At 45.5% G+C, this 26747-nt stretch overlaps 1 protein-coding gene across 1 annotated transcript in view; it reads left to right on the top strand.

Moving 5' to 3' along the window:
- Window positions 1–2069: 2069 nt before the first annotated feature.
- The window catches only part of ATRN (attractin), a 148292-nt gene continuing 123614 nt past the window's right edge, over window positions 2070–26747 (top strand). The window contains exon 1 of the mRNA XM_071455749.1: window positions 2070–2416. Coding sequence (XP_071311850.1) covers window positions 2118–2416 — 299 coding nt within the window. The 5' untranslated portion in view covers window positions 2070–2117. The remainder of the gene's footprint in view (window positions 2417–26747) is intronic.

Genomic DNA, 26747 nt, shown 5'->3' with positions numbered 1-26747 from the left:
GGAGGCTGTGCCTCCATGGGAAGCCCACACTGGAGGAGGGGCAGAGTGTGAGGAGTCCAGCCCCTGAGGAGGAAGGAGTGCAGTGACAATGTGTCAGTCCCATTCCCTGTCCCCCTGCTTGGAAGGAGGAGGGAGAGAGGCATGAGGAAAATTGTGCCTGGGAAGGAAGGAGGGGTAGGGGGAGAAGTGATTTAGGATTGGAGTTGATTTCTCATTGCCCTGCTCTGATTGAATTGTTAATTAATAAATTAAACTGATTTCCTCAATCTCTTCTGCCCATGACAGTAACTGGTGACTGATCTCTACCTGCCCTTATCCCAGCTATGAGCCTTTCATTGTATTTTCTTCCCCTGCCCAGCTGAGGAGGGGAGTGAGAGCAGTTTTAGGAGGCACCCGGTGTCCAGCCAGGGTCACCCCACCACAGTGACAATCCAGAGAGCAGTCATGCACTGCCTGTATCCTGAGCTGGCTGACTCTCAGAGCCAGACTGGCTTTTCTGGCAGCACCTTGGGAAATGACTGGGTATCTGAACGCACAGATTCAGGGCATGCTGGCAGCTGTCTGTGTCTCAGGAATATAGATGTATGTAGAAATAGCCTCTCTGTGCCTCCATTTCTGTATAGCCTACAAGGGATTTGCAACCTATTTCTCAACACTCACACGTTTTTTGTTTTGGTTGCCTTTGAATACCAGGTCAGCCCACTTCAGCAGTTTTAAACTAAACCCAAGAGTTCATCCTCCTTCTTGAGGCCTCAAGCAGAAAAGGCAAAGGCTACCCCAATGTCCAGCCTGGCCTGAGACACTGCCAGGGATCAAGGGGCAGCCACAGCTGCTCTGGGCACCTGTGCCTGGGCCTCACACCTCACAGGGAACAATTTCTTTCTGTTTAGCTTCCTCGGTGGCTCAGAGCCCCATTCAGCCTTGAACAGTTCCTTTTCCCTCCCCTTTGCCTCGAGGTCTCCCTGTGCCTCAGGCCCACTCTCACAGCATGTGGGGGGGCATTCCCGATGTAGGGGGACACAACCCCACCTCTGAGGAGACCTTTTCGGGCTCACCTGGGGTACGGTGACACCCTGGGATGCTGGTGGGACAGACCCCCAGCCAACCCATGTCCATTGTCCATGTGGAGCCCAGCATGGGCTGCTCCATCCCAGGGCAGTGCCTGTGCCCCGTGTGGCACTGCTGGGGCACCTCCAGTGCAGGGCAGCCCCAAGCCCCCAGTTCAGGATGGACACTGAGGGTCTGGAACGTGCCCAGGGAAAGGAACAGAGTTGAGGAAGGCTGTGGAGCACCAAGAGCGGCTGAGGGTGCTCAGCCTGGAGCAGAGGAGGCTCGGGGGCCCTTGTGGCTCTGCACAGCTCCTGCCAGGAGGGCACAGCTGGGGGGGTCGGGCTCTGCTCCAGGGAACAGGGACAGGAGCAGAGGGAACGGCCTCAGGCTGGGCCAGGGGAGGTTCAGCTTGGACAGCAGCAGGAATTCCTTCCTGGAAAGGGTGGTCAGGCCTTGGCAGGGGCTGCCCAGGGAGGTGGTGGAGCCTCCATGATCCCTGGAGGTGCCCAAGGAAGGCCTGGATGCGGCACTCGGTGCTCTGGGCTGTTGGACAAGGTGGGGGTGTCACAGATTGGACTGGGTGATCCTGGAGGGCTTTTCCTGCCCCAATGATTCTGATTCTGTTACTCCTATTGCCCCTTTCACAGGGGCAGTGCTGGTGTTGTATCTGTGCCAGCTGCTGCTTTCTCACCTGTAATATTTAACTAATGGGGAGCAGTAAAGGGGCTTTAATTTTACAGCTCAGTTTTAAATCGACTAATTTCCTGGGAAATGCCATTTCATGGTTTGGGAATTGCCATGTCCTTTAAACTGTGCTTGTTAACCTTGCTGAGATGAGAAACTCACCCCTAAGTGAAGAGCTCTGCAGATGTAGCAGAGTAGAACTGCTTCCACTCTTTCTACACTAGAGACTGTAATCAGCGGCACGGCCCTTGTGACTGCGAGTCCCTGATCCGCCCCCTCCCCGCCGCCATGGCCGCGCCGTGACGTCACTGACCCCGCCCTGCCGGTTCCCCCCCCCACTCGCGGCCACCGTAGCGGGATCGGCGGAGGCCCCGCGGCGGCCGATGGTCCGCGTTATGCCGCCGCCCCCCGCCCGCCCCGCTCCGACCCGGCAGCGGCCGCAGATGGCGCGGCGGGGACCGGGCAGGCGGGGCGGGAGGTCACCGGCACCGCCGCCGCTGCTGGCGCTGCTGCTGCTGTTGGTGCTGGGCCCCGCCGCCGCCGCCGGAGAGGAGGTGGCGGTCTCCAAGGAATGCGACAAGCCGTGCGCCAACGGCGGGCGGTGCCAGCCGGGCACCGGGCAGTGCGAGTGCCAGCCTGGCTGGGTGGGCGACCAGTGCCAGCACTGCGGGGGGCGCTTCAGGTGAGCCCCCGCGGGGCGAGGGGCGGGGACGTGCCCTGCGGTGGGGCACGAAGCGCGGGGACGCGGGCGGTCCGTGTGGACGGGGGGTCGGGGCTGGTCCGGGGCTGGTTTGGAGGTTCGGGGCTGGTTCAGGAGTGAGGGGTTAGGTTTGGGGTACGGGCATGAAAGTCTGGTTCAAGTGAGGGGCTGGTTTGGGTGGGGAGTTCGTTTGGACCGTGGCGATCGGGCTGGTTTGGAGTACCGAGGGGAGAGTGTGGCAACCACATCAGCGATGGGCGGGAGGGACAGGGCAAGGGAGGAAGGAGAACACACGGCAGTGGCTCGGGGTCCCGGGTCAGGTTGCCCTAAGGGGCACTTGAGGGCAATAGGGGGGTGGGTACGAGGAGCAGGTTTGGGCACTCAAACGGGGTGGGAGGCTGAGGAGGGTCCAGGGGGGAGTGAGGGTAGCAGGGTCGTGGTGCAAGGGGAAGGGCCGGGTGACAGTAAAGGTGAGGGGCGGGACCAGGTGAGGTGAAAGGTGAGCGGTAAATGGAAGTGACACTAAGGGTGAGTGGCAGGTCAAAGGAATGGTGAGGGACACTCAGGTGATGATAAAGGCAAGGGACAGGTGCAGGTGTTAGGGCAGGATAGGAGCACCTTGAGGGGACAGTAGGGGCTGGGTCTCTGGGCAGTGAGGGTGTGAGCATGGGCCTGATTCAGGGGGATGTGGGTGTAAAGGGATGGGCAGGAGTCATGAAGGGGGACAGAAGGGATTTGCATGCAGAGGGAGAGGTGGGTGTGCAGAAACAGGCTTGAGGGGTGATGGCAGCATGGGTGTGATGGGGTGACAGTGTGGAAGACTTGGTCTGGCATTCCCCAGAGGAGGTGAGTGGTTGGGCTTCCTGGGGGAGCAATGGGATGTGGATGTTTAGTGCCCCAGTTGGTGAGTACAGGATGTTTGTTATGCAGAGAGGCATGTTGGTTGGCTGGGGTTTCACAGGCGTTACTGGTGATCAGTTGTGATTCTAAGGGGCTGTGTAGGAGCAGGGATGTGGCTTTAGGGCACTGGATCAGTGGGATCTGGGTTTGATGGTATGCAGAGCCAGGAAAATGTTGGGTTTAAGTGTTAGTAGGTCCAGACAGAAAGTAAAGCTGGAGGGGAGTGGGTATGGCGATATTTTTTTGGCAGCAGGGTTAGGAACTTATAAATGGAAGTGTAAGGATGGTGGGTGAATGGGGATGGCTTTTTGTGTGGATGTGGAGCCGATGGAAGCAGTGAGGAGCAGGTGGACAGAGGAGGACAAGCATGGGTGTGGGGCCAGTTCCTGGGCGGGGAGAAGGACTAATGTGTGGATGGGACTAGATCACACTTAGAACAGGTTGGAGGAGAAGGGCTTGCAAGTGGGCGTTAGGGCGGTGTGGAGACTCTAGAGGTGTTTGGAGGGGAGTTGAAGAAGCTCCTCTTCGCAGATCAGCAGGTGCTGGTTTTGGTTAAAGGTTATTTCAGGAGAAGTAGATGCAGGTGAGAGAAGCAGTATCCTTATGGGAGTAGCTGGCATTTGGGAGGCTCATTGTCTGGAGATCTAATGCTGCTGGCTTTTGGGGAGGGACAGTGGGAATAGCAGCCTGGTGGGAAAACGCTCCTGGGCTTGTGGGGAGACAAGACTGGGCAGTGGGAGGGGATTAAACAGGACAGAGGGTATTGGGAGAGTCCTGCTGCTTCAGAGTATTTTTTTTTTTGAGGAAAAAAAGGCTAAAGGGCTCTGGGCAGGGGGATGGAATCCCCTGGCTCTGCACTGGTCCAGGCCAAGTGCAAACAACTGTGTGTGGGAATGAGGGGTGTCTGCACAGGACAGTGATTTTTGGGCTATATGCTGATGGAAGTGCCTTTCTGCAGTGCTGGGGCCAGTTCTTTTAGTGTTGAGTTACTCGGTTGGGTTGTGTGTCTGAGGTGTATCCCACTGGATGAGAAAATGGAAATCTTCATGGGAATAGGCTGAGGATGCTCCCTGGCTTCTGTATTATGGCAAAGATTTATTTCTGTAAGATGGTTACCTGCCTTGGATTCGTCAGCTGTGGCAGTGGCAGAGCCAGTGTGTGTGTCTGCATGCATTAGGTGAATTCCCTGGCAGGGCTGATTCCTGGAAGAGAAGGAAATGAGAAAAGGATGATTTTCCTAGGCAGTGACTGCTTTCTTGGGGAGCTGCTGAAAGTACCAAGCACCCTCCGATGATGTTCCTTATTGATTTGGGAGGAGGGTAACTGTCTATATAACCTGAACTCATGGAAGAAAAATACTTTAATTTTTTTATTCATGTTTATTGACCGTCTGTAGATGTACGTGTATTGCAAACAGTTTGAAAGGAGTTTTGTATAGAAACAATTCCAGGCTAGGCAAACCCTGGAAGTCCAGACCTGCCTTTTTAATGTCTTTCTGCCGCTGTCATGAAAAGCATTTTCTTTTAGCTGGGAAAGTGCTTTAAGGAATAGCCTCATACCTGTTACTCTCTTGGAGAAACTTAGGCTATTTGTGGTTTTTAGGGGACTGGATTTGAGAGACTTCTTTTCCGAATAGTAATGCCAAGTAAAAAAAAGAATTGGTATATATTTACTGCTAATAGAACCTCAATCTTTTATCCTCTTACCTGTTTTGGTAAAACTTCTTTTTTCTTTCTTGCATATAATTCTAGTCTAAAATGTTGCCTGAAAATATAATACATGTTTTTCTCTGTAGAAGGTTTGTCTGTTTATTAGTTGATTAAGGAATTGGAATTTCTAGTCATGTTTTTAAACTTGGAGCTCTGAGAAATGTAAACAATGGTCATAGTTTTGCAGTCATGTGTCTTCTTTCACATGCCTTGAGTTTGCTCTGTCTCCTGTAGAATTGGCTCTGCAGGAGGTTTTTGTTTGGTTCACGGTTGTCAAGAGTTTGGCTTTAAAGGACTTCATGTGTTGTTAGATGCCATAGGTACAAATGGGAAGTAGAAGAGCAGGTGAAAATTATTTTCTAAGTGCAGTGTATTCTATGTGCTTATCTGCTGGACTGAGAGATGTAATTAAATTTGGCATGTTAATCATCCTGTCTTATCTAGATGGATATGATGACTGTATTTGTGGCCTTGACTGTTTTCATTTACACTGTAAAGTTACACCTTGTGCTTCACTAACCTACTAATCTCTCACATCTTCTTGTGTTCACAGTGAAGGATGAACATTATAGCATTGAGTTGCAGTCTTCTAATATTCCGTTTCCCTTTTTCCCTGGGAAATCTTTTTTTTTAGACTGCAATTAGATGTATGAGTAACACACCCAGATCAGTGATGCTTTTTTACAGGTGGAAGGCTGATTTAGGAAGGACTTCAGGTGACTTTTTTCTAAGAACCAGCCACTTTAATTGTTCAAAGATAAACATCTTGGTATTAACAGAAGCTGAAACAGAAAACACAGAATGTGCCTGATGTGCTTGTGTCTTCTATTTCAGTATAAACCTCCAGAGGGCTCTGGGCTGGCTGGAGGCTGCTGTGGCCTTCGAGCTACCATGATATGGGCAGGAGAGGAGCTGCTGCTGGGAGGGATGAGAAATTCCCCAGTCACAGAGCTGCAGGAGCATCCTGAGATAGCATTTGGAGCAGTGGGAGCTTCGAACTTGAGAGTGAAATTGGCAGCATTGATTATTGTACAATCAAAAAGAGGCTGCACACTTTGTTAACAGACTGTTCAAAGCACTGTCTGCAGCTCAGTGACACAACCTCTCATCCTGCCCAAACTGAGTTGTCAGCCAGCTGCCTGAATAGCAGATGGAATTCAAGGTGGAAAAGCCCTCTAAGATGATCCAGTCTAGCTGCCCCCAGCACTGCCAAGACCACCACTAACCATACCTATGTGTTTTTGAACACTTCCAGGGGTAGGAACTCAGCCACTTTCCTGGGCAGTCTGTTCCAGTGCCTGACCAACCCTTCCATGCAGACATTTTCCCCAGTATCCAGTCTAACCCCGCACCAAAAGTGCAACTTGAGGCCATTTCCTCTTGATCCTGTCTCTTGTTCCCTGGGAGCAGAGCCTGACTCCCCCTGGCTGCACCCTTCTGTCTGGTAGTTTTAGGGAGTGAATGAGAATGAGCTCTTCTCATTCTGACCTTGAGTTTTTCCAGGCTGAGCCCTCCCAGTTCCCCCAGCCCCTCCTCACCATACAAGGCAAGTAAAGCACAGAGCAAGAAATGACCTCTGGTTCACTTCCATTTATTGTCCTGAGATTGTAAAGGGTTGGATTAACAAATTCAGGATAATGTTTGACTTCTTCAAGTTAGTGCATGTGGATTGTGTGTGTAGGCTCACTGATGGGCAGTTTGATGTTCGATGGTAGCTGAAAATAATATTTTGACAATGTAGTAAAATACCAAATTATTCCAGGAATATGGATTTTGTGTGTAAAGGCACTAGTGCTCCTTTCATGATAATACTCTTATTGTGGTGGAAGATGGCAAATACTAAGCAGGACTTAACCATGCAACCTGACAGTTGGGGAGTAAAAAACAGATTAGAGTGTATCGTGTATCCTTTGAACTTCCTTTATAGTAATACAGTGGGAGCAGTTACGTGTTGCTGATTAAATGTTGTGAAGGACTTGGTGGTAGTAGAGTGTGCTTGGCCAAAGAATATTACAGTGAAGAGGAATTTTATCTCTAGGTTTGTCTAAATCACTGCCTGAGATAGTTGTGAGCTGGAAAAGAACCATCACAATTCTCTTTGTTAAATAAATAAGAACTTTTGGTCAAAAGCTTAAATACAAACTGTTTTCTTTAGGAAGCTACCTGAGGCATTTGTAGATTTAAGAAGGTCAGGAAGATGCTTAATAGATCCAAGGATGTTGGCAATTTGAGTCAAATCAGTTTAAGTGCTCAAATTGGATCTGGGGCCTGCATTTGTGCCTGATCCCCATTCTGTTCCTCCCTTTTCATTAGGGTATTATTGTGCTTTAAAATGATTTTCTCTTTCTTGCTGCTTAATGAAAGACTTGCTCAAACACTGTGCCCTGGTAAAAAAGAAGAAACTATTTGAGTAGGGAATACTTAAACATCATCAGTTTTAATGAATGCACTGAGGAAAAAAAGAACAAATATATGTTGTTATTTAGTTCTTGGAGGTATGTGTGGATATCCTTATGAATGCATATCTATATTTCTGTCTATCCATACATGTATATAATATATAAATATTATCTATTTTGTGGCTTGGAGCAACCTGGTTCAGTGGAAGGTCAAGGAGGTCTTCGAGGTCCTTTCCCACCCAGACCATTCCATGATTCTGTTTAAATGATCTGTTCATTGAGAAGTTCGTGGGTAATATTTAATGTGAATTCTCTGTTATTGCTCCTCTCACTGTTTTATTGGACAATCTGATATTTTACTAGGGCTCTTTTAAGAGCTAAACTTCACCTGTGAAATAATTCAGTATTTTTGAAATATCTGAGTTGTTCTGCAGTTTTTGCCGTGCACTGAACGAGCAGCATAAATATTTGACTTGCGGGAGGTTTTGTTAATGTTTGCAGTAAGCTCACTGCTTATTTTCAGAGTGCTTTATAGTAAGGAGGCAGTAGTGGAAAATTCAGAGCAGTCAGACAAAACAGCTCGTGCTGGATCCTCCCCATCATCTCTGCCTCACAAACATCCAGTGCCTTGCCTGTTGGAGCTTTAGTGGTTTGAATTACTGAACACTCCATGTATGAGAGAGAGAAGTCCTGTCCTGTTCCTGTCTTCCTGCTGAGCACGTCTGAGCATGAGACCTCGTGGAGCAGAGCAGATGAAGGATAACATTCCTGTGCCTGCCAAATCCAGGAGCATATCACTGACTTGGACTAAACGCCTCCTTATCTGCAGCAGTCACCATTTGCGTCATTTCTCTGTTTCTGTAAAGATCAGGGAATACCTGCCCGAGTCCCTTAGCACTTGTCTGACACTGCTCTAGATTTTTCCAGTATTTCAGTCTCTATTGTTCCTTTCGTTTTGGATGCAAAGTAATCACAGAATGGTTTGGGTTGGAAGGAACCTTAAAGCTCTTCTCATTCTAACCCCCTGCCGTGGGCAGGGACACCTTCTGTTGGACCAGGTTGCTCCAAGCCCTGTCCAGCCTGATCTTGAGCACTTCCAGGAATGGGGCAGCCACAGCTTCCCTTGGAAACCAATAAAATAAGCTCAGGTCCAACCAGGGTTTGTTACCATCTTCATCAATTTACATTTAACATAAATAACTTATATTGAAATACTAAAAAATGACTGAAATTAGCACTGTTTTCACAGAAAATAGTTGTTTTCTTTAATTAAAAAAAATCTAGGACCAGTGATCCTTTTATCCCATGTTCTGATAAATTTAAATAATATGTGAAATGTATGTGATGGATTTGACTTTCCTGGCTTGTTCCTCTGAAGCTTTTGTGAGCAATCAAATTTCACACTCTGAGCTTCCTGCACCTAACATGTTTGTGAAATCCATGCTGAAAATCCTATATTTAGTAGGATTTTTATTATATTTAGCAGTAATGCTGCTGCTGACCAAGCTGTTGTCTTACTGTATTAATTTAGGATACCCTTGGGTCCTCTTTTCTTGAATGGTTTCCTTGAAGAATTTTTTTCTGATTTGAAGTTCTAAGCAGAGCACTTAGAATTACCTTCTTGACCAGATAGAGCTTTGCTTCTTTTTTTCCTGCACTCAAAATACTCCCTGCAAGTAGAGCTTTTAAATCACATCTTCTAAAGCATAGTGAATAAACAGAGTAAAACAGGCCCAAGTGAAGTAGTTTTGGGGGAGGAGGGAGCTGCTCCAAACTGGAACTCACTGTAAGAAGGACTACAGCAGTGCTTTGCTTTTGCACAGCCACATGCTCACATCTGCCCATTAAACCACTGCAGCATTTTGGAAGCTGGGCTGGAATATTTGGTGATCAATTTTACAGCAGTGAACAGAGACGATAATTTGCTTTTGTGCACAGTTTTGAATGAAATACCCATTTAGTCACCGAAACACTGGAGCAGTAAGGATGTTTGCTTTTTGTTTCCTGCTTTTGTTCCCTTGCTTTGTTCGTGGCTGATCCTCACAGAAGTTCCTTTAGATCTACTTGAGACTGTCACTTTTCCTCCTTTTGCTTAAAATAAATATTTATTTGATGGAGAGGCAGGTTGCTTGCAGGGTTTTGGTGGATGTGTGCTGCATACAGATGATTCCAGGCATGGTTTGGGCTTGAATGGGAAAGGCTTGGGATATTCAGAATGTAAGGGCTCTGTCCTTATTGCGGAGCTGTGACATCATTAGGGTTGTTAAGAGCCCTTAATTGCACACAGAACAAGCTTTATGTAGCAATCTGATAACCTAAATTTGGGACATTGGCATAGTGGGGGATTTGGAGAATAATTGAAAGAAAATGGATTCTGTTTTGGGCTGATAATAAGTGTCTTAGTGCATCTTGCATGATGAAGAAGAATTTAAATGTTTTACTGATGAATTGAGCAATATTCCTGCTAAAGAGGGGCAGCTGATCAGAACAGATTGTTTGAAGTACTTCCTGGATACCCCAGGATCTGGAAAATATTCCTGGTCCTGGTTGTGGCTTCACTTGCTGAAACAAGTTTCCCGCAGTATCACCAGATTCAGAATTTTCAGTTTCCTGAAAATGCAGAAGTGGAATTAAGCTGGTTTAAGGGATGCCATGCTGACAGAGGTGGTCTGGGCATTCCAGCCAAGGGTTTTCCAGTGTGTAAACTACCTTTTATTCCCTGCTGTGCCTGCTGGGCTCACAGCTGCAGAGGTGAAAGCACTGTTGTACACAAACTTAGCTTGGGTGTGCTCAGTGCGTGTTGCAAAAATTTAAATAGGAGGTTGTTGCTTCGTGTAGGTACAGGGGGTTGCATATCATCTTTGGGGTGAAAATTATCTGTAATGACCTTTACCACGAGACAGTGCTGCTTAGCTTTATGCAGGATGTACAAATACAGCTGTGAAAATCCCAGATTTTCTATTATTTGCCTTTGCCCTCTGTTTCCTGATTCTCGGAAACCTTTTTTTTTTTTTTTTTGCTAGTTTCTATAAGCTGAAAGAAAAAAAAAAAAGTTGTGCTAGGAAAACACTCTTCGGAAGAACTTTCTTATTAGTGTTTGTATTGCTTGAAAATTTAATATCTGTCTCCAAGGTGGTGCTTGTCTACTCAAAGGATAAGAAGCTTGGCATAGATGAATTAGCTTTTTTTTGTAAACTCCTTTTATAAACTCAAATACAGAAAGTGAGAGGTATTTTTCCATTCAGAAAACTTAGGTTGGGTTTAATATTTTTTCATGGCAAAGGGAAGGAATGTCTTCAATTACTTTGGGATTAAAAGCTATTTAGTTTTCAGTCATTGCAATGAAAAAAAAAAAATACTCCTGCAGTGGATTAGCTGTGTATTGAGTGGCTTTAGTTTTTTTTGTTTGTTTGTTTTGGTTTCGGTTTTTGGTTTTTGGTGGTTGTTTTGTTTTGTGGGGTTTTTTTTTGGTTTTTTTTTTTTTAGTTTTTCCCCTCAGTTTCTTTGTGCTTGTGTCATCATCTCTTTCCTGCCACAGTTTAGTCGTTTTCCACATGTTGGTGTCATGTCACTGCTTCCAGATATTTTGAATATAATTACACTATCTAGGGAAAATCTATGATTCAGGTTTACCATGAGCACAGCTTTTAGATTTCATTGCTTGTTATGATCAAGAACATGTTTGAGTTCCTCTAAAATAAGCTTTTCAGGGTGGTTTTGTGAAGGTTTTTTGCAGCAAGGTGCAACATGTTTCCTACCAGAGTTGTGCACCTGTCTTCTTAATGATTAATTTACACAGTCAATCTCCTGTTAATCCAGAGTGGAAAGTGTCACTTGAGTTTTAGAGGGATTTCAGAGCTTAGGTCTCTTAGTGTCTGCTTGCTACATACTTGGATCTTGTGTGAAATCATCAAAGGTGACGCTGCAGAATTTCCAGCCTTTGCAAGACCTGAGTTGCAGAGTAGTGTGGAACTGAAGTGCTGACTGGGCTGGCCAGTGCTACAAGAAAAAAATGCCCAAAAAACAGGGAAAACTCCAGCATTGTTTCCTATTAAGGATTTTAGTGCTGCTAGAAAAAAGTATACTGCTTATCCAAATTGGGAGCATAGATTGATGTCGCTGGCTTGCTGGAAAAGAAGTACTGAATTCCAAATAATATAGTGAGAAATAATTAGTTTTGAGGTCACTGGTTATTTTAATTTTAATTTTTTTCAAGGGGAGATCAGGAACAGGCAGAATTGTTGGGTGAGTTGCTTTTAGTTTTGTTGAAAAAGTTGAAATGTATTGTTGTTCAAGACACACTCTGCATTTGCATTTATGTATAGTTGCTGCCTCCTTGTTTGACAGTGTGTCAGTGCACTTTAGTTAAGGGATTGATTTATTACACTGAAACACAGAACAGGCAGTCTATAAATTTGGGTCAGTGTCTTTCTCACAAGCACAGGTTGCAGTGACTCTTTAAAGTTACTGGTTTTCATTTTGGGAATAGTAATGGGTGTTTAAGTATGCCCTCGTTCAACTTCTGGAGGATGAATCATTTTGAGGAGGTGTTGGTGTGGTTCAAAGTCAAAACCAGGATTTGACTTCCCGCCTATGCACACTTTTTCTGAAACATCCATATTAATATTACTGGAATTTAAAATTTTCTTGTGGATACTCTGATAGTCTGTTAACTTGTTTTATCTGAATTTATCTGATGAGCCCAAAGAAAACTCTAGTGCTACTAAAAGCATGTTAAACCAGTAATTTGTGGATCACTTTCAGCTTCTCTCAGTACCTGAGCTGATAACACTTTCTGGGACAGCAGGCAAATGTCAGTACCAGCAGAATTGCCTTATGTGAATGGTACAATAACAATTTCTATGCAAGTTTGATGTTTGAATGTGAGAGGATGGGGATTTGAATTTGTAGAAACAGGGGTAGAAACAGGAATGTGTGGTCTGGCTGGAAAAGCTGAAATGACTTTATAGCCTCTAACTTTACTGTTCCCTTGAGAACAGATGATCACAGACTTCAGGAATCAATGCAGTTCATAATTTAATCCCCTTGGTTCAGTTTTCCTATCAATTAATTAGGGCAAATTATTTATATGGTCTAAAGATGTTCTGATGATGACTCTATTTACATAGGAATTTGGAGGTTTGGAAGCATATTTTAATGACAGTTTGGATGGCAACTGGTATTCAGTTGTCTATTCTGAGAATAATACTGCCCTACAGAAGAAATGTGGTTAATGTTACTATAAATATGCCTAAATCATCTTCACTGAGGCTGATGAAAAGGGGTATTGTGTGTTAAAAGTGATGGAGTTTAAATGTGATCTTAATTTCTCTATTCAGCACTTATGGGAATTTGTCATGTGATATGGAAAGACAAGAAATCACAATGTGGAAATTGTGTTATCAGATCAAAGCTGGTTGAGGCATCAGAGAGGCTTCTGTGCCTGAGCTTTGCTTGCTTGCAGTGCAAGATGTGCAATTAGCTAGGATGTGGTGCTGGAGGAGGCATCCTTTGCTGTATTCCCACTGTCTAAATCCCACTGATTTCCAGTATCCCAGGGCAGGTGGGACGGAAGCACGAGTGCAGACGTGAGGGTTTGGTGACTCACACTGCGTAGTTGGAGACCTGGGCTCCTCAAGCCTCAAGTGTCCTGTGGTAAGACAGGTTCTACATGAGTTTCTGCAGTGCCAGTGAGATTGGCTGGGCTGGAGGTTCTCAGGGAACATAGAGGGAGTGCTTTCCCTTTTCCTTGTAGGTTGATGTAACTTCATCCGTCTATTCTCCACTTTGCCAAGGGCAGAGGCACCTCCCACTGTCCCAGGTTGTTCCAAGCCCCATCCAGCCTGGCCTTGGACACTTCCAGGGATCCAGGGGTAGCCACAGCTGCTCTGGGCACCCTGTGCCAGGACCTTACACCCTCACAGGGAACAATTTCTCCCCAATATCCCATCTAACCCTGCCTGCAGTCAGTGGGACAGCATTCCTCCTTGTACTGTCATTTCACGTCCTTGTCCAAAGTCTCTCTCCAGCTCTCTTGGAGCTGTTTTACGTACTGCAAGGTGCTGGAATTTCTTCCTGGAGCTTTCTCCAGGCTGAACAAATCCCAGCTCTCTCAGCCTCTGTCCATAGAGTTCCTTGCTTTTTACCTGTGGATTTGAAGAAGAAATTCTGTAGGAGACAACCATGTGTGTGTCTATTGATTTTTGTTTGCACTTGAATTTTTCATACATTTTGTATTGATTTAAAGCTATAAATTTGCAGAAGCCTGAGCCCTTCATGGTTAGGCTTTGTGGGGCTCTCTGGGCATCAAGGCTGTCTTGTGTTTCTGTAGTAAGTTCAATAAATAATAAATCAACTTCTGTCATTCACTGAAGGAAATCTTTCTGTTCAGGTTTAGGGAGATTAACAGGATTCTATAGACACAACTGAAATTGATGTTTCCTTAGTGTCTTGTAACACACTGAAAATATGAAAGTAGGTGGATGAAGGCCACTACCATCAATGCTAAAGGAGGAGATAAACCACTATGGATGATCTCTGTGGTAACTGTCATATCTGAAGAAGAAAAAGCACCCATTTTGAGGTCAGAAAGCATTGTGGAAAGTTTTTAAATTCTCCTAATTTAAACATGTTCTAAGAACAGTTAAAAGGTGCCATGCCTGATGGCCAAAGTGAGTGTTGGAAGCCCTTTTACAGGCTGGGCTGTTGATCTGCTGAAGATTAACGGCAGGTAAGGACTGTGACTTGGCATGAGATGCTTTCCCTTTAATCTCCAGTTAAATTAAAGAAGCACCAAATAGCTATGATTTTAATGGGGTAAAATATATACACACACATATTTTTCCCTTTCTCATGACTGACTCACATTTCAGCAGAGTATCTCCTCTAATGACTTCAAGTCCTTTTATAAGATTTTTTTATAAGTTGTACATGTTCATTATTAAATCTTTAAAAGCAAACTCAGGAAAAGTTTGGCCCTGGTGAGTTGTGTGTTGCTGTAACTTCTGCGAGGAGTGAAAATAGTAGGAATGGTAAGTTTTGAAATTTTGGGTTTTCTTTTGGCAGCTACTTCTGTACATAGTATGTGTAAAACATATGTGGGGTAGGTAAAGCTCTATGATCTCTGAGATGTGGAGTCAAAGTAATTATTGCGCATGTCACTTATGTTCCTTGATATATGGTATTCTATTTACGTAGTGGAGTTAAGGAGAAAAGAGAACAGGTCAGCAGGGTAAAATAGTTGTACTAAGTAGTTTTGATATATGTAATATGAAGTATAGTATGTATCATCTCATCCTGATCTTGGTAGCAAAGGTCCTACTGATTATACAGTAAAATATCTTAAAACATTGCTGGCGTTGAATGCTGTTTGAGATATTCCTGGACACATACAGTAAACTGAACCCAAACTTTTCAGGTATGGGATTTTGAAATTAAACCCTGCTTAGGATCTAAAAATGTAAATAAAATCTTATGAGCTGCCTTTTGAGGAACCCTATCCATAGACTGCACAGGACATGTTGTTCTAAACGGGCACTGAACTAAAGGTAGATGGGGCAATATGCCACCTTCAGTCTTATTCCAGAGCATCTTCAGAAATATTACTGCAGGAGAGAAGGGGAGACTGAGGTCAGAGCTCACTGTGAACTGCAGTTCCTCCTGAGGGGCAGCTCTGGTCTCTGTTCTCTGTGACAGGACCCGAGGGAATGGCTGGAGCTGTGTTAGGGCAGGTTTAGGTGGAGATCAGGCTCTTCCCCCAGAGGGTGCTCAGGCAGTGCCCAGGCTCCCAGGGAATGCTTGTGGTGCCAGGGCTGCCAGAGCTCCAGGAGCGTTGGGGCAATGGCTCAGGCTCAGGGTGGGATTGTTGGGGTGTCCTGTGCAGAGCCAGGAGCTGGACTCAGTGATCCTTGTCAGTCCCTTCCAGCTCAGGACATTGTGTGGTTCCATGTGGAAATAAAGCCAACCCCAGTACAGCAGTCCTCCCTGCTGTCCTTGCTTCCCGGTGATATCCGGAGCAAACCAGTGGCAGCAACTGCAACAGGATTGAAAGTGGGGAAGTGAAATTGCTGTGCATCACTTGGTCTGGTTTGGGGGTTTTTTTGGATTTAGTTTTTTTCCACAGCCATGGTTTGTACCTTGAGTTGTTTTCTGTGTTTTCACTGAAGTTTAAGTTCAGAAGGGTTGTAGCACACTTCCCTCTCCAAGTGCACTAATACAGGATAGAATTACAGGACTGATTTATGAAGTGGATAACAGCTGTGATGCTGACTTGATTGGTACAAGGAGGTGCTTTGCAGCCACTGCAGACAGGCTGGGTGCTATCAGACTGATGCCATCAGAGTCTTAGCTGCCAATCTGAACGTGCTTTTAGAGAGCTGTTTGCACAGCAGCTTTTGGAGAATGGCGAGTCCTTGCCCAAGCTGGCTGTTAAACTGCAGAGCCCATCCCGAGCCCTGCAGGTGGGAACATGGGACACGTGTTTCCATGTTGTGTCACTTACATGCACCAAGGCAGTTTGTAGGACTCCTAGTCATAACATTTGCATTGTGTTGCCCCTAAAATAGTCCATGTTGTACTTTGTCCTGATTGTTTGTATACTGATGACATTCACTGGTTCAAATGAGATTTCTGCCTTTTTCATTGCTACTCTTTTAATCTTAATGCTTTGATTAGATTTTCAGAAGTTTTATTGTATCCTCTATATCGTTAATTCACTTTTAAAGTTTTTTCTTCATCTAATTATAATTGAATTTTGCCCTTGAGCAGCTGTATGGATACTCTTTTAAGAGCAGTTTTAAAAGTAGGGTGAAGAAGGTAAAGAGCTAGTAATAGAAAGTAACATTAGTTGAGTCTTTGGTTTGTGCAGTAGTGATTTAAAAAAATGGAGGGAAAGATGATCTGCTATCTTTAGACCTATCAGTCTGACCTTGAGATCAAAATTTTGCCAGGTAGATTTGCCATTTGTAAGTGATACTGTTTAAAATACAATATATACATGTGCTGGATGTGTTATAAGCATCATTTAGGATGAAGGCGCCTATAAGAGATAAATAGGTGCAATCAGGGCTTTGGAAGCCTCTTTGATTCAATGGCACCACCCAGAGTAGGACTGCACTGTATGACCTATGAAGACCTTTTCACCTGTGTGTGGTAGTCAGGAAATCTGGAGAGTTTTATCTTCCATTCTGCCATTTCTATTGACATGGAATTAATCAGGCTTCTTCTCGTATTACAGGTATGGAAGGGGAGCAGTTGGTGAACTGTTGAACAGGAGGATAAGGGTTAAAAGAGGGGCCAAGGGAGGGGATTCTGCCCTGTTCAGATGAGACCTCACCTGCAGAGCTGCCTCCAGCTCTGGGCCCCCAGCACAGGAAGGACCTGGAGCTTTTGGAGTGAGTCCAGAGGAGGCACCGAGACGATCAGAGGGGTGGAGCAGCTCTGCTGTGAGGAAAGGCTGAGAGAATTGGGATTGTTGAGTCTGGAGAAGACAAGGTTCTAGGATGACCTAATTGTGGCCTTTGAGTAACTGGAAGGAGCTGACAAGAAAGATGTAAAGGGACTTTGGACACAAGGACTTTTGGAGAGACAGTACGAGGGGGAATGGCTTCAAACAGAGACAAATGTTGATTTAGATTAGAAATAAGGAAGAAGCTTTTTATGATGAGGGTGGTGAGGTGGCACAAGTTGCCTAGAGAAGCTGTGGCTGCCCCATCTCTGGAAGTGTCCAAGATCAGGTTGGATGGAGCTTGGAGCACCCGGGCTAGTGGAAGGTGTCCCTGCCCATGGTGGGGGTTTGGAATTGCATGGGCTTTAAGGTCCCTTCCAACCCAAACCATTTCATGATTCTGTTGTGAGAGATAAAATGATGTTTTGCTTCAGCCATAGGAATGCATACTTCATGTCATGTAGACAAAGATGTAGCTAGCACCTGACTCAGCTGCCATGTTTATATTAATAAATAGTTTTGCTTCAATGACTTTGTTCTCTTTCAACTTTATTGGTGAGTGGGTGTTTCTCACAATTTGGCAAATTGTCTGGGAAACTTGACCTCTGATTCTGCAGAGCAGGACAAGGGGAAGAGGGGAAGGCACACCCTGCTGATTCTAGCAACCCCTGACATGGACATGGAGTATCTTCTTATGAAATGTTGTTTGCATTCCCTTTTCTGGGAAAGGAGGAAAGGCTGCCAGTTCCTGGAAAAAATGGCCTGTAGCTCAAAAATTATTTGCAGGTGATAATGCTCTCTTTTGCAGATCTTAGAAGGAAGGGGTTGTTGCCCCAAACATCAGCCCTGGACATTTACATACATCAGGTAAAACTGGAAGATTGGATGTTGGTAAAATTTTGGAAACTTGACACTGACGTGGGAAGGTCCCTTTCCAATACACTTGATAATTGAGACAGCAGTGCACACTACAGAGGGAGGGTGGGCACATGCAATCTGAATTAAAGGACCAGTGGAGTCACCTCCCAGGAACTGGACTGTAATACTAAGAAGTAACCCTCTAAAATTAACCTTCAAAAGATAATCTGTCCCAGAAATGAATAATTGAAATTTTATTGCCTGGATTATAATTTTAGTCCTAGTAAACCCCGTTTTAGCTGACTGTTGCATTAAATGCCATAGAACCTGGAAAGTTGCTGGAAAAAATTAATGGGGTTTCACCCATCATCTCTGGCTCAGTATGACATACAGTTCTGATAAACCTACAAAATGTCAGGAAAGGATCCCTGGTGGAACACAAACCTACTGGATTGCCCAAAATTTAGGAACATAGGCTCAAACATCAGAAAGCTTGCCTATGTGCCAGTTCAGAAATGGAACACACTGTGGGATTCTCAGTCCTTGGATAACCTATTTGGGAAAACCTAATGGAGAAAGATGGGCTTCTATTATGTGCCTTTGCTGGATTATTGCTTATACCTTGTCTTATTCCCTGTTTTATCAGGTTAATTGCTAGTGTAGTAGAAGAAATGCAGGTGATCAGAATGCCAGTGCACCCAAACCTAGCAGCTGCTTATCAAAGAGTAGGAGCCCAGAAGATCATGGTCCCAAGGAGGCGAGATCAGAAAAGAGCAGAAGACGACCTACATCTTACTTTACACAAGCTAGAGTAAAGCTATGCACCTCAGCAGGAAACAACGACCTAAAAGTTTGGAATAAGCCTAGCTCAGCACAAACACGAGTTTGCCAAATAACAGGTCTGGAGTGTAACTGTTACGTGTGAATAGAACCTTTTTGCAAACAGGGCCCAGCCCACACCAGCCAGACAGATAACCAACCCAAGGGCCTTAGCAAAAAGGTGATAAATAAAAAGGAGGTGGATTGTGGGGGTAAAATAATGTTTTGCTTCAGCCATAAGAATGTGTACTTAATGTCACGTAGGCAAAGATGTAGCTGGCACAAGGCTAGGACTCGGGAGGGAGAGTGGCAGCGAGGAGAAGGGGAGTCAAGTGATGTTTGTGCCAGGGGAGGGTGGAGGAGCTGTTGGTTTGAGTGTAGTAGGGTCAGAAAGAATGGAAGTTCCTGAGTACCCAGGCAGTGAGAGAGGGGCCAGGGACACCCCCGGGCGGGGAAGGCCATAAGGGTTTGTACGTTTTAGGGGGAGGTGTGCCTCCTCAGTGGGATGCACCTGCCACAGCTGCCATGTTTATATTAACTAGTACTTTTGCTTCAGAGACTTTGTTCTCTTTCAGCTTTATTGGTGGGTGTTTCTCACACTGTGAAAGAAAAGGAGAGGGCTGGAAGTGGAACCTGATGTAGTATTTTCTTTCATGAAAAAGTGCAGAGATGTGCACTTCTTATATCACTGATGATGCCACTGTGCAACCTGGGTGCAGAGATCACACCATCATCTGGGCAGAGCAGGGGGAATGGAGTGACAGAACAGGGCTGAGGTGGCTTCCCACTCATGGGGATTTACAGAAAAAGCCTCTTAAGATGGAATTACATTAAAAAGAAAGACCCAGAAACAGTAATTGGTTCTTTGAATGGTTGTTACTTGTCAGCATGATGCATTTGGGAAGACAAAGGAAAAAGGCAGAGAGGAGAAGGAGGAAAAATGATACTATGGTTCAAAGCCCTGGTAGGAGTATCTCCTGGGTAATATCATCACTCTCTGATCAGTTGGTTTCTTTATAATCACGTGTTTGCGAAGAGGATTTTTCTGGATTTTGTTTTTAGGGGCTCTGGCTGTCATTTCTCTTTAAGTTTTTTATGTCTGTTGATCAGCAAATGCTCTTGGCCTGCAGCTGTTTCTTACCAGTCTAAGAACCGGGTGGTGTTCATTCCACAGTGCTTCATGGGTGCTACACTGAAATTACTATTTCAGTTACTGAAGATAATTTTTAAATGGAGTAAGTCCTCCTGTTTAATCCAGAGACGTTGATGATTCACTCCAGCACCAGTCATTCCATGATCCTCTGCATCTCTCCCTCTACAGCCCAGTGACATCTACTCAGATTAGAAACTGGAAGTCAGTAATTGTAGAACATTTTGTCTTGCCATCTTCCCTTTAAAAACCTATTAAGTTGTTTTAAAAATATTTTTTATTATTTTTTGTTACATGTTGCTCTCCAGTTCACTGGGAGCAGGTGGATACTTTATTTCTTAATTGTCACCCTGTCAGCTTTTTCTCAAATGGAAAAAATACTTTTATATTAAAATTTAACTAGACATATAAAGTCTTGTCACACTCTTAATATAGAACAGCAGCCTCAAATGGAATAAATTAGAGCAAAACAATGTGCGTATGTTACCACTTCTCATGGAGAGCTGCTGACAGCAGAGCAGGCTGGGGGTGTCTCTCCCTCTGCTTTCTGTCTGGAGCTGAAGTTCACCCCAAACCCACGGTTGAGGAATCCTGACAACCGTGACTCTTTGTGAGCCTCACAAGGCTTCTAAGGTGTTCTTCTATATATAAAATTAACTTGCAGGAAGTAATTTTTTTCCATTCCTTACAATGTTGTAGTGTTTGTTTTTTGTTTGATGTGTTTTGTTTTTTTTTTTTTTAAGCACAAGGTTTTATGTTTCCAGCTTTCTGCTGTAAATTGTGTTCTCCCAGCTTAGTTGCCTTGTGTGATGTGTAGTCACTGTTCATGTGATGAAGTTTGTGCTTAGAGGATTGAAACACTAATTTCAACCACTGGATTCAGATAAAACCTCATGTGGAACATTGTATTTTTGGTGTGGAATGGTGGAACCTGTACAGAAGCGAGGTTAAAGTTTTGTGAAATGTCAGTAAGGCATATTTGCAAATTACTATTTTTTCCTCCCCTACATTTATTTAGATAAATGATTTTTGATTTGTTTTTAGGGTTAAAAAGTGGTTGTTTTTAATGCATTGCTGAAGTGATACTGTTAGTAGCCTTGCAAAAGTTTTGCATTAACATTTAATTTTTAGGTAATGCTTCACTACACTGAGTCTTTCATAGAATCCTCCTCTTGCCTGTGCCTCTGTGTTAGGGCATTGTGGGAATGTGACTGGGACAGGCAGGATGCAAAGTGCTCTGCAGCAAATTAGTGGCTGGGTGAGGTCGTTTGTCTGGCAGAGCAGCCTGTGCTTATTGACAAGTCACAGCACTGCTCATGTAGAAATAATTTTGTCTCCAGAGAAAACAGGATGGAGAATCCTGGGAAAATATCTGCTTTTGGGTTCAGTGTGAGACAGTGAGGACCAAACTCCTAATAAATGCATCAGCCACGGCTTTTGTCCATGAGGCAATTACATATTGATCATTATCAAACCAACATTGACACTGTGAAATCCTGTGATCCTGTGTATCACTGGGGTAGCAAATGCATCATGCAGATAGTAACTACATTTATTTGAGTTCCAAAGCAGCTGCAAACTTAGTATGAACTCTGCAAGACTCCTGCTTCCCTCTGATGTTTAAGGGGTTGGTGTGAAAGGTCCTGTGGGTGAGTTTAATAATTGTCTTTGCCTGTAAAGCCCTGTTGGTTTTCAAGAGTTTTCTGTGTTTGCTGTCATGAAACACTTTTGGATTCAGCCTTAAAGCTGTTGCCCGCACATGGAAAATGATGACTTTTGTTAAACATTGAAATTAACAGTCCAAATCTTAAAAATGAGCATTCAGTATTTATCAGTTCTTGCCTTTTCTGTCTCTGAAATACCAGACAGTTATTTAGGGAGAGGGGGAAACAAAACAAAAAAACCAACCAACAAAAAAAAACCCAAAAAACAAAACAACAAAAAAACAAAAAAAAAAACCACCAAAAACCAAACCACCAAAAAAAACCCCCCAAAAAACAACAAAAAAAACCAAACAACAAACCCAACAAAACAAAACCAAACAACCACCCAAAAAAAACCCCCAACCAACCAAAAAAAAAAAAAGTGATTTATGGTGGAGTTGATAGCAAAGGTCTAAATGTTGCTTGTCCTCCTTGCTTTGGAGGGTTTGGGTCAGGGTTAGCTGAGCTGATACCAACAGGTATTTGCTTAGTCTTGGCCCAGTTTTATTTTATTTTACTGATGGTCTCTATGAGGGGATCGAGTGCACCCTTAGCATGTTTGCAGATGACAAGAAACTGTGGAAGTGTCAGTGTGCTTCCTGTCCTGGAGGGCAGGAAGATCTGCAGAGGGGTCAGGGCAGCTGGACTGATGGGCTGAGACCCCCGAGCTGAGGGGCAGTAAGGGAGGGTGCTGAGTCCTGCTCTGGAGTGCAGCAAACTCACGGAGCACTCCAGGTGACAGAGGGGCTGGGAAAGGCCCTGGGGCTGCTGTGACTGCTGCTGGACATGAGCCCAGGTGTGCCCAGGTGCACAGGGGGCTGAGGGCACCTGGGCTGTGGCAGCAGGGCCAGGGCAGTGCCCATCCCTGTGCTGGGGCAGCTCTGGAGAGCCCTGGAGAGGCTGGAGCATGGCCAGGGCTGGAACAGAGCTGGGCAGGGGCTGGAGAATCCCTGAGGGAGCTGGGCAGGGGCTGGAGAATCCCTGAGGGAGCCGGGCAGGGGCTGCAGAATCCCTGAGGGAGCTGGGCAGGGGCTCAGCCTGGAGCAAAGGAGGCTCAGGGGGCCCTTGTGGCTCTGCACAGCTCCTGCCAGGAGGGCACAGCTGGAGGGGTCGGGCTCTGCTCCAGGGAACAGGGACAGGAGCAGAGGGAACGGCCTCAGGCTGGGCCAGGGGAGGTTCAGCTTGGACAGCAGCAGGAATTCCTTCCTGGAAAGGGTGGTCAGGCCTTGGCAGGGGCTGCCCAGGGAGGTGGTGGAGCCTCCATGATCCCTGGAGGTGCCCAAGGAAGGCCTGGATGCGGCACTCGGTGCTCTGGGCTGTTGGACAAGGTGGGGGTGTCACAGATTGGACTGGGTGATCCTGGAGGGCTTTTCCTGCCCCAATGATTCTGATTCTGTTACTCCTATTGCCCCTTTCACAGGGGCAGTGCTGGTGTTGTATCTGTGCCAGCTGCTGCTTTCTCACCTGTAATATTTAACTAATGGGGAGCAGTAAAGGGGCTTTAATTTTACAGCTCAGTTTTAAATCGACTAATTTCCTGGGAAATGCCATTTCATGGTTTGGGAATTGCCATGTCCTTTAAACTGTGCTTGTTAACCTTGCTGAGATGAGAAACTCACCCCTAAGTGAAGAGCTCTGCAGCTGTAGCACCTAACCAAGAACTGCTTCCACTCTTTCTAAACTACGGATTGTAATTAGTGGAACCGTTTGACTCTGAGCCAGTTTGAACAGCCTGTCTTAATCTAAATAAAACTCAAATGCTTTGAGCAAGTTTTGCCTCCCTTTTCCCCTATCAGCCTTTAATAAATAAATTAAATAATGAGATGTAAAAAGCTCAGAATAGTACGACAGAGCTCTTGGCAGGCAGGAAAGCAGCTGTTGCTGTGGGTGGGATGAAGAGGAAGAACAAGTTGGGTCCCCAACTGCCCTTGCTTGTCCCTGTCACACACTACTGTGACAGCTCACCTTCTTAGAGCTCATCTCTCTCCTGAGAGCTGGGCACCATTTTTCCCTCTGCTTTGGCAATCATGTTTCCTTTTTGAGGTTTCAGCTCTGTGTGTTCAGGTGTAACAGGGGTTTACAGTACCTGAGCTATGGGAACCTCACCTGTTCAAGCACTCCTGGTCCAGGTACTTGGGATACTCGGAGGGGCTCTGTAATTGGATGTTGGGGTTTTAAAATTTCCTGGGAAACCTTGTGCAGACATATTTTAAATTATTTTTGTCACGAAACCATGAATTTTTATTTGTACATTTGCATAGATAATTTTAGCGAAAGAACAAAATGGTTCCTGAAAGCTGTTGTCCAGTGCCTGGTACCCTTGGATTTTTCATATGTCTAAGAGGAATTTATCTCTTTGATTGCTTCACTTCTTACTCCTTGTGCTTTAAATTACCTCTGACAGATTAATTTGAAGCACAGGAGATGAGAGGAAGTACTGACCTTATGATGCATTGATGGATCTGTGGTTAGGTCTAAAAAACATTCAGCTTTTTTCTTCCTTTGACCTGAAGTTTGGTATTTATTGTGTTAAATATCTGAAATGAGGGCTGACACCAAGATTGCCCTTGGTGTTGTACCTCTGCTACACCTGTGTGTGTTCCTCAGCCCCACAGCAGGGCAGAGAGTTGCTTTGGGCCTGGAACAAAGATATATCCAAGAGGAAAAGAGCCTGGTGGTTACCCAAGTCATATCAGCACCCTGAAATGCTTCTGAGCATGGACATGCAGCGGTGTTGGAGCGTGCTGCAGGGCAGCACTCTGTGTGCCCTGGCTCATGGGTTCTTGCTGTGCAGGGCAGCACTCTGTGTGCCCTGGCTCATGGGTTCTTGCTGTGCAGGGCAGCACTCTGTGTGCCTGGCTCATGGGTTCTTGCTGTGCAGGGCAGCACTCTGTGTGCCCTGGCTGATGGGTTCCTGCTCTGCAGGGCAGCACTCTGTGTGCCTGGCTCATGGGTTATTGCTGTGCAGGGCAGCACTCTGTGTGCCCTGGCTGATGGGTTCCTGCTCTGCAGGGCAGCACTCTGTGTGCCCTGGCTGATGGGTTCCTGCTCTGCAGGGCAGCACTCTGTCTGCCCTGGCTGATGGGTTCCTGCTCTGCAGGGCAGCACTCTGTGTGCCCTGGCTGATGGGTTCCTGCTGTGCAGGGCAGCACTCTGTGTGCCCTGGCTGATGGGTTCCTGCTCTGCAGGGCAGCACTCTGTGTGCCCTGGCTCATGGGTTCTTGCTCTGCAGGGCTCCACCCAAGTGCTTCTCCTAGTGCTCCATCATAGGGCACAGTGAAGTGACATTTCTTTGTTTGAGTAATTTTGAGGCAAGAATGAAATTTTCCTTACAGGTTTAAGGGTGTGGACTGGGGGCTGTCGATGTTTCTCTTATAAATAATGTTTTCAGCCATCTTGGTTGTGAATACAGGTAATGAAGTGAAAATGTAGGAAGCTAAATGGGAAAGTGGAATGAGGCAAAACCTTTTCCTTTCCTGTTTTTCTTAATAAACTAAGGCAAGCACAGCAGTATTTTGTGCACAATTCCTTGTTAGTGCAAACAGACTTTTAGAATCATGGAATAGCTTGGGTTAGAAGGCACCTGAAAGTCCCTTGCTTATTATTCCATTCCACTGCCATTAGTGGGAACACCTTCCACTGTCCCAGGCTGCTCCAAGGCCCATCCAGCCTGGTCTTGGGCACTGCCAGGGATCCAGGGGCAGCCCCAGCTGCTCTGGGCACCCTGTGCCAGGGCCTCATCTCTCCCATACAGAATAATTTCTTCATAATATCTAATCTAAACCCCCCTTCATCTTAGTGCCATTTCCTATGGACATTGCCAGAGTGAGGAAAGATTGGTGGTAACTGAATCCTAAATAAGAAGTTGGGACTTTCTTTAGAGTTGTTTAGTAGAGAGGTGGCCTGTCAGTCATGTTTAGCTTGGTGAAGTGAGAGGGGTTATTTCAAAACTTTGCATAACTAGTGTTGAGCCACTGTCTTTGTTTTTGTTGTTGCAAATCTGTTGCGAGCAGATGGAATTTCATTTTTTCCCCACTACAGTCCCAGAATAACTCATTTCAAAGTCATTTTGGAGGCAATAGGAGAGGTGCATATGGCTGGGCTAGGGATGCAAGCAACAATTTTTACAGCTACACCTTCCCTCAGGGAGTTTAGTTCTCTGCTGGCTGGGTTGGATGTCCACAATTGCGGGTTTTTTTTTTTGATTGGCCTATTTGTCTGTTGCATTTGTTGTTTTGTGTTCTTGATTTTTTTGAAGGAAGAGTTTCTTGGTAGTGATTATCAAGAGATGTGCATGTCAGGCACTGCCTTACTAGAAGAAAAGATAACGCCCCCATCTTTCCCCTACCAGGCAGGAACATCTGTCTCTTCAGCTGAGGAGTTGGGAGGCTGCGGTGTGACCTCCCCTGAACCAAGAGTGATTCACAGACAAACACTCCAGAGCTACTTATCCTAGAAAGAAATGCTAACAGGGCTTGGATTATAAAGATACTGTAGTGAGACTGTTGCTAAGGCAGCATTGACACAAACCACAAATTCTGTGTAATGTGTCAATGAGTGCATTGTTTCTATATTTTCAAAGTTTGTTCCAAAAATAAAATGGTTGCATGTCATCTTTGCCAGATTAAAGTGTGTTTAAAAAGTCATAGAATCACAGGATGTTTTAGGATGAAAGGGTCCTTAAAAAGCCCCATCCCATTCCACCCCTGCCATGGGCCGGGACACCTTCTGCTATCCCAGGCTGCTCCAAGGCCCATCCAGCCTGGCCTTAGGCACTGCCAGGGATGCAGGGGCACCCACAGCTGCTCTGGGCACCTGTGCCCGGGGCTGCCCACCCTGCCAGGGAACAATTCCTCATTCCCAATATCCCATCCATCCCTGCCCTCTGGCAGTGGGAGCCATTCCCTGGCTCCTGTCCCTGCAGGCCTTGTCCCCAGTCCCTCTGGCTTGCCAGGGACTCTGAGCTCTGCCTGGAGCCTTCCCTTCTCCAGGGGAACATTCCCAGCTCTCCCAGCCTGTTTTATTTTGTAGAAGGATTTATTTTTTTTTCCAAACCCAACTTTTCTTGCTGCTTCTTGTGCCCTGCTAAGGAATCAAGGCTTGGTGTTTTAATAGCCAAGAATATCTGTTGGTGGGTTAGGAAATACCTGATCTGGATTGTAAAATGTATTGTGCAGATGCATTTAATAAAGGCATAGCAGTCTGTAGTGCCTAAACCCACCCCATTCTCTAAGGGATTTAGACCGGCCCCAGTGAGGCTGACAAACACTCTGGCATATGAAAGTCCCTCCAGCTCCTCACCTCCTGGTGTCTGGAGCTGTTAAGTTACT

The sequence above is a fragment of the Agelaius tricolor genome, unplaced genomic scaffold, assembly GCF_023055355.1.
Source record: "Agelaius tricolor isolate 1412-34295 unplaced genomic scaffold, bAgeTri1.0.p SCAF_54, whole genome shotgun sequence".
In the NCBI taxonomy this organism is placed as follows: domain Eukaryota; kingdom Metazoa; phylum Chordata; class Aves; order Passeriformes; family Icteridae; genus Agelaius; species Agelaius tricolor.
The sequence above is the reverse complement of the archived record's forward strand: the minus strand, read 5'-3'. Positions and strand labels throughout refer to the sequence as shown.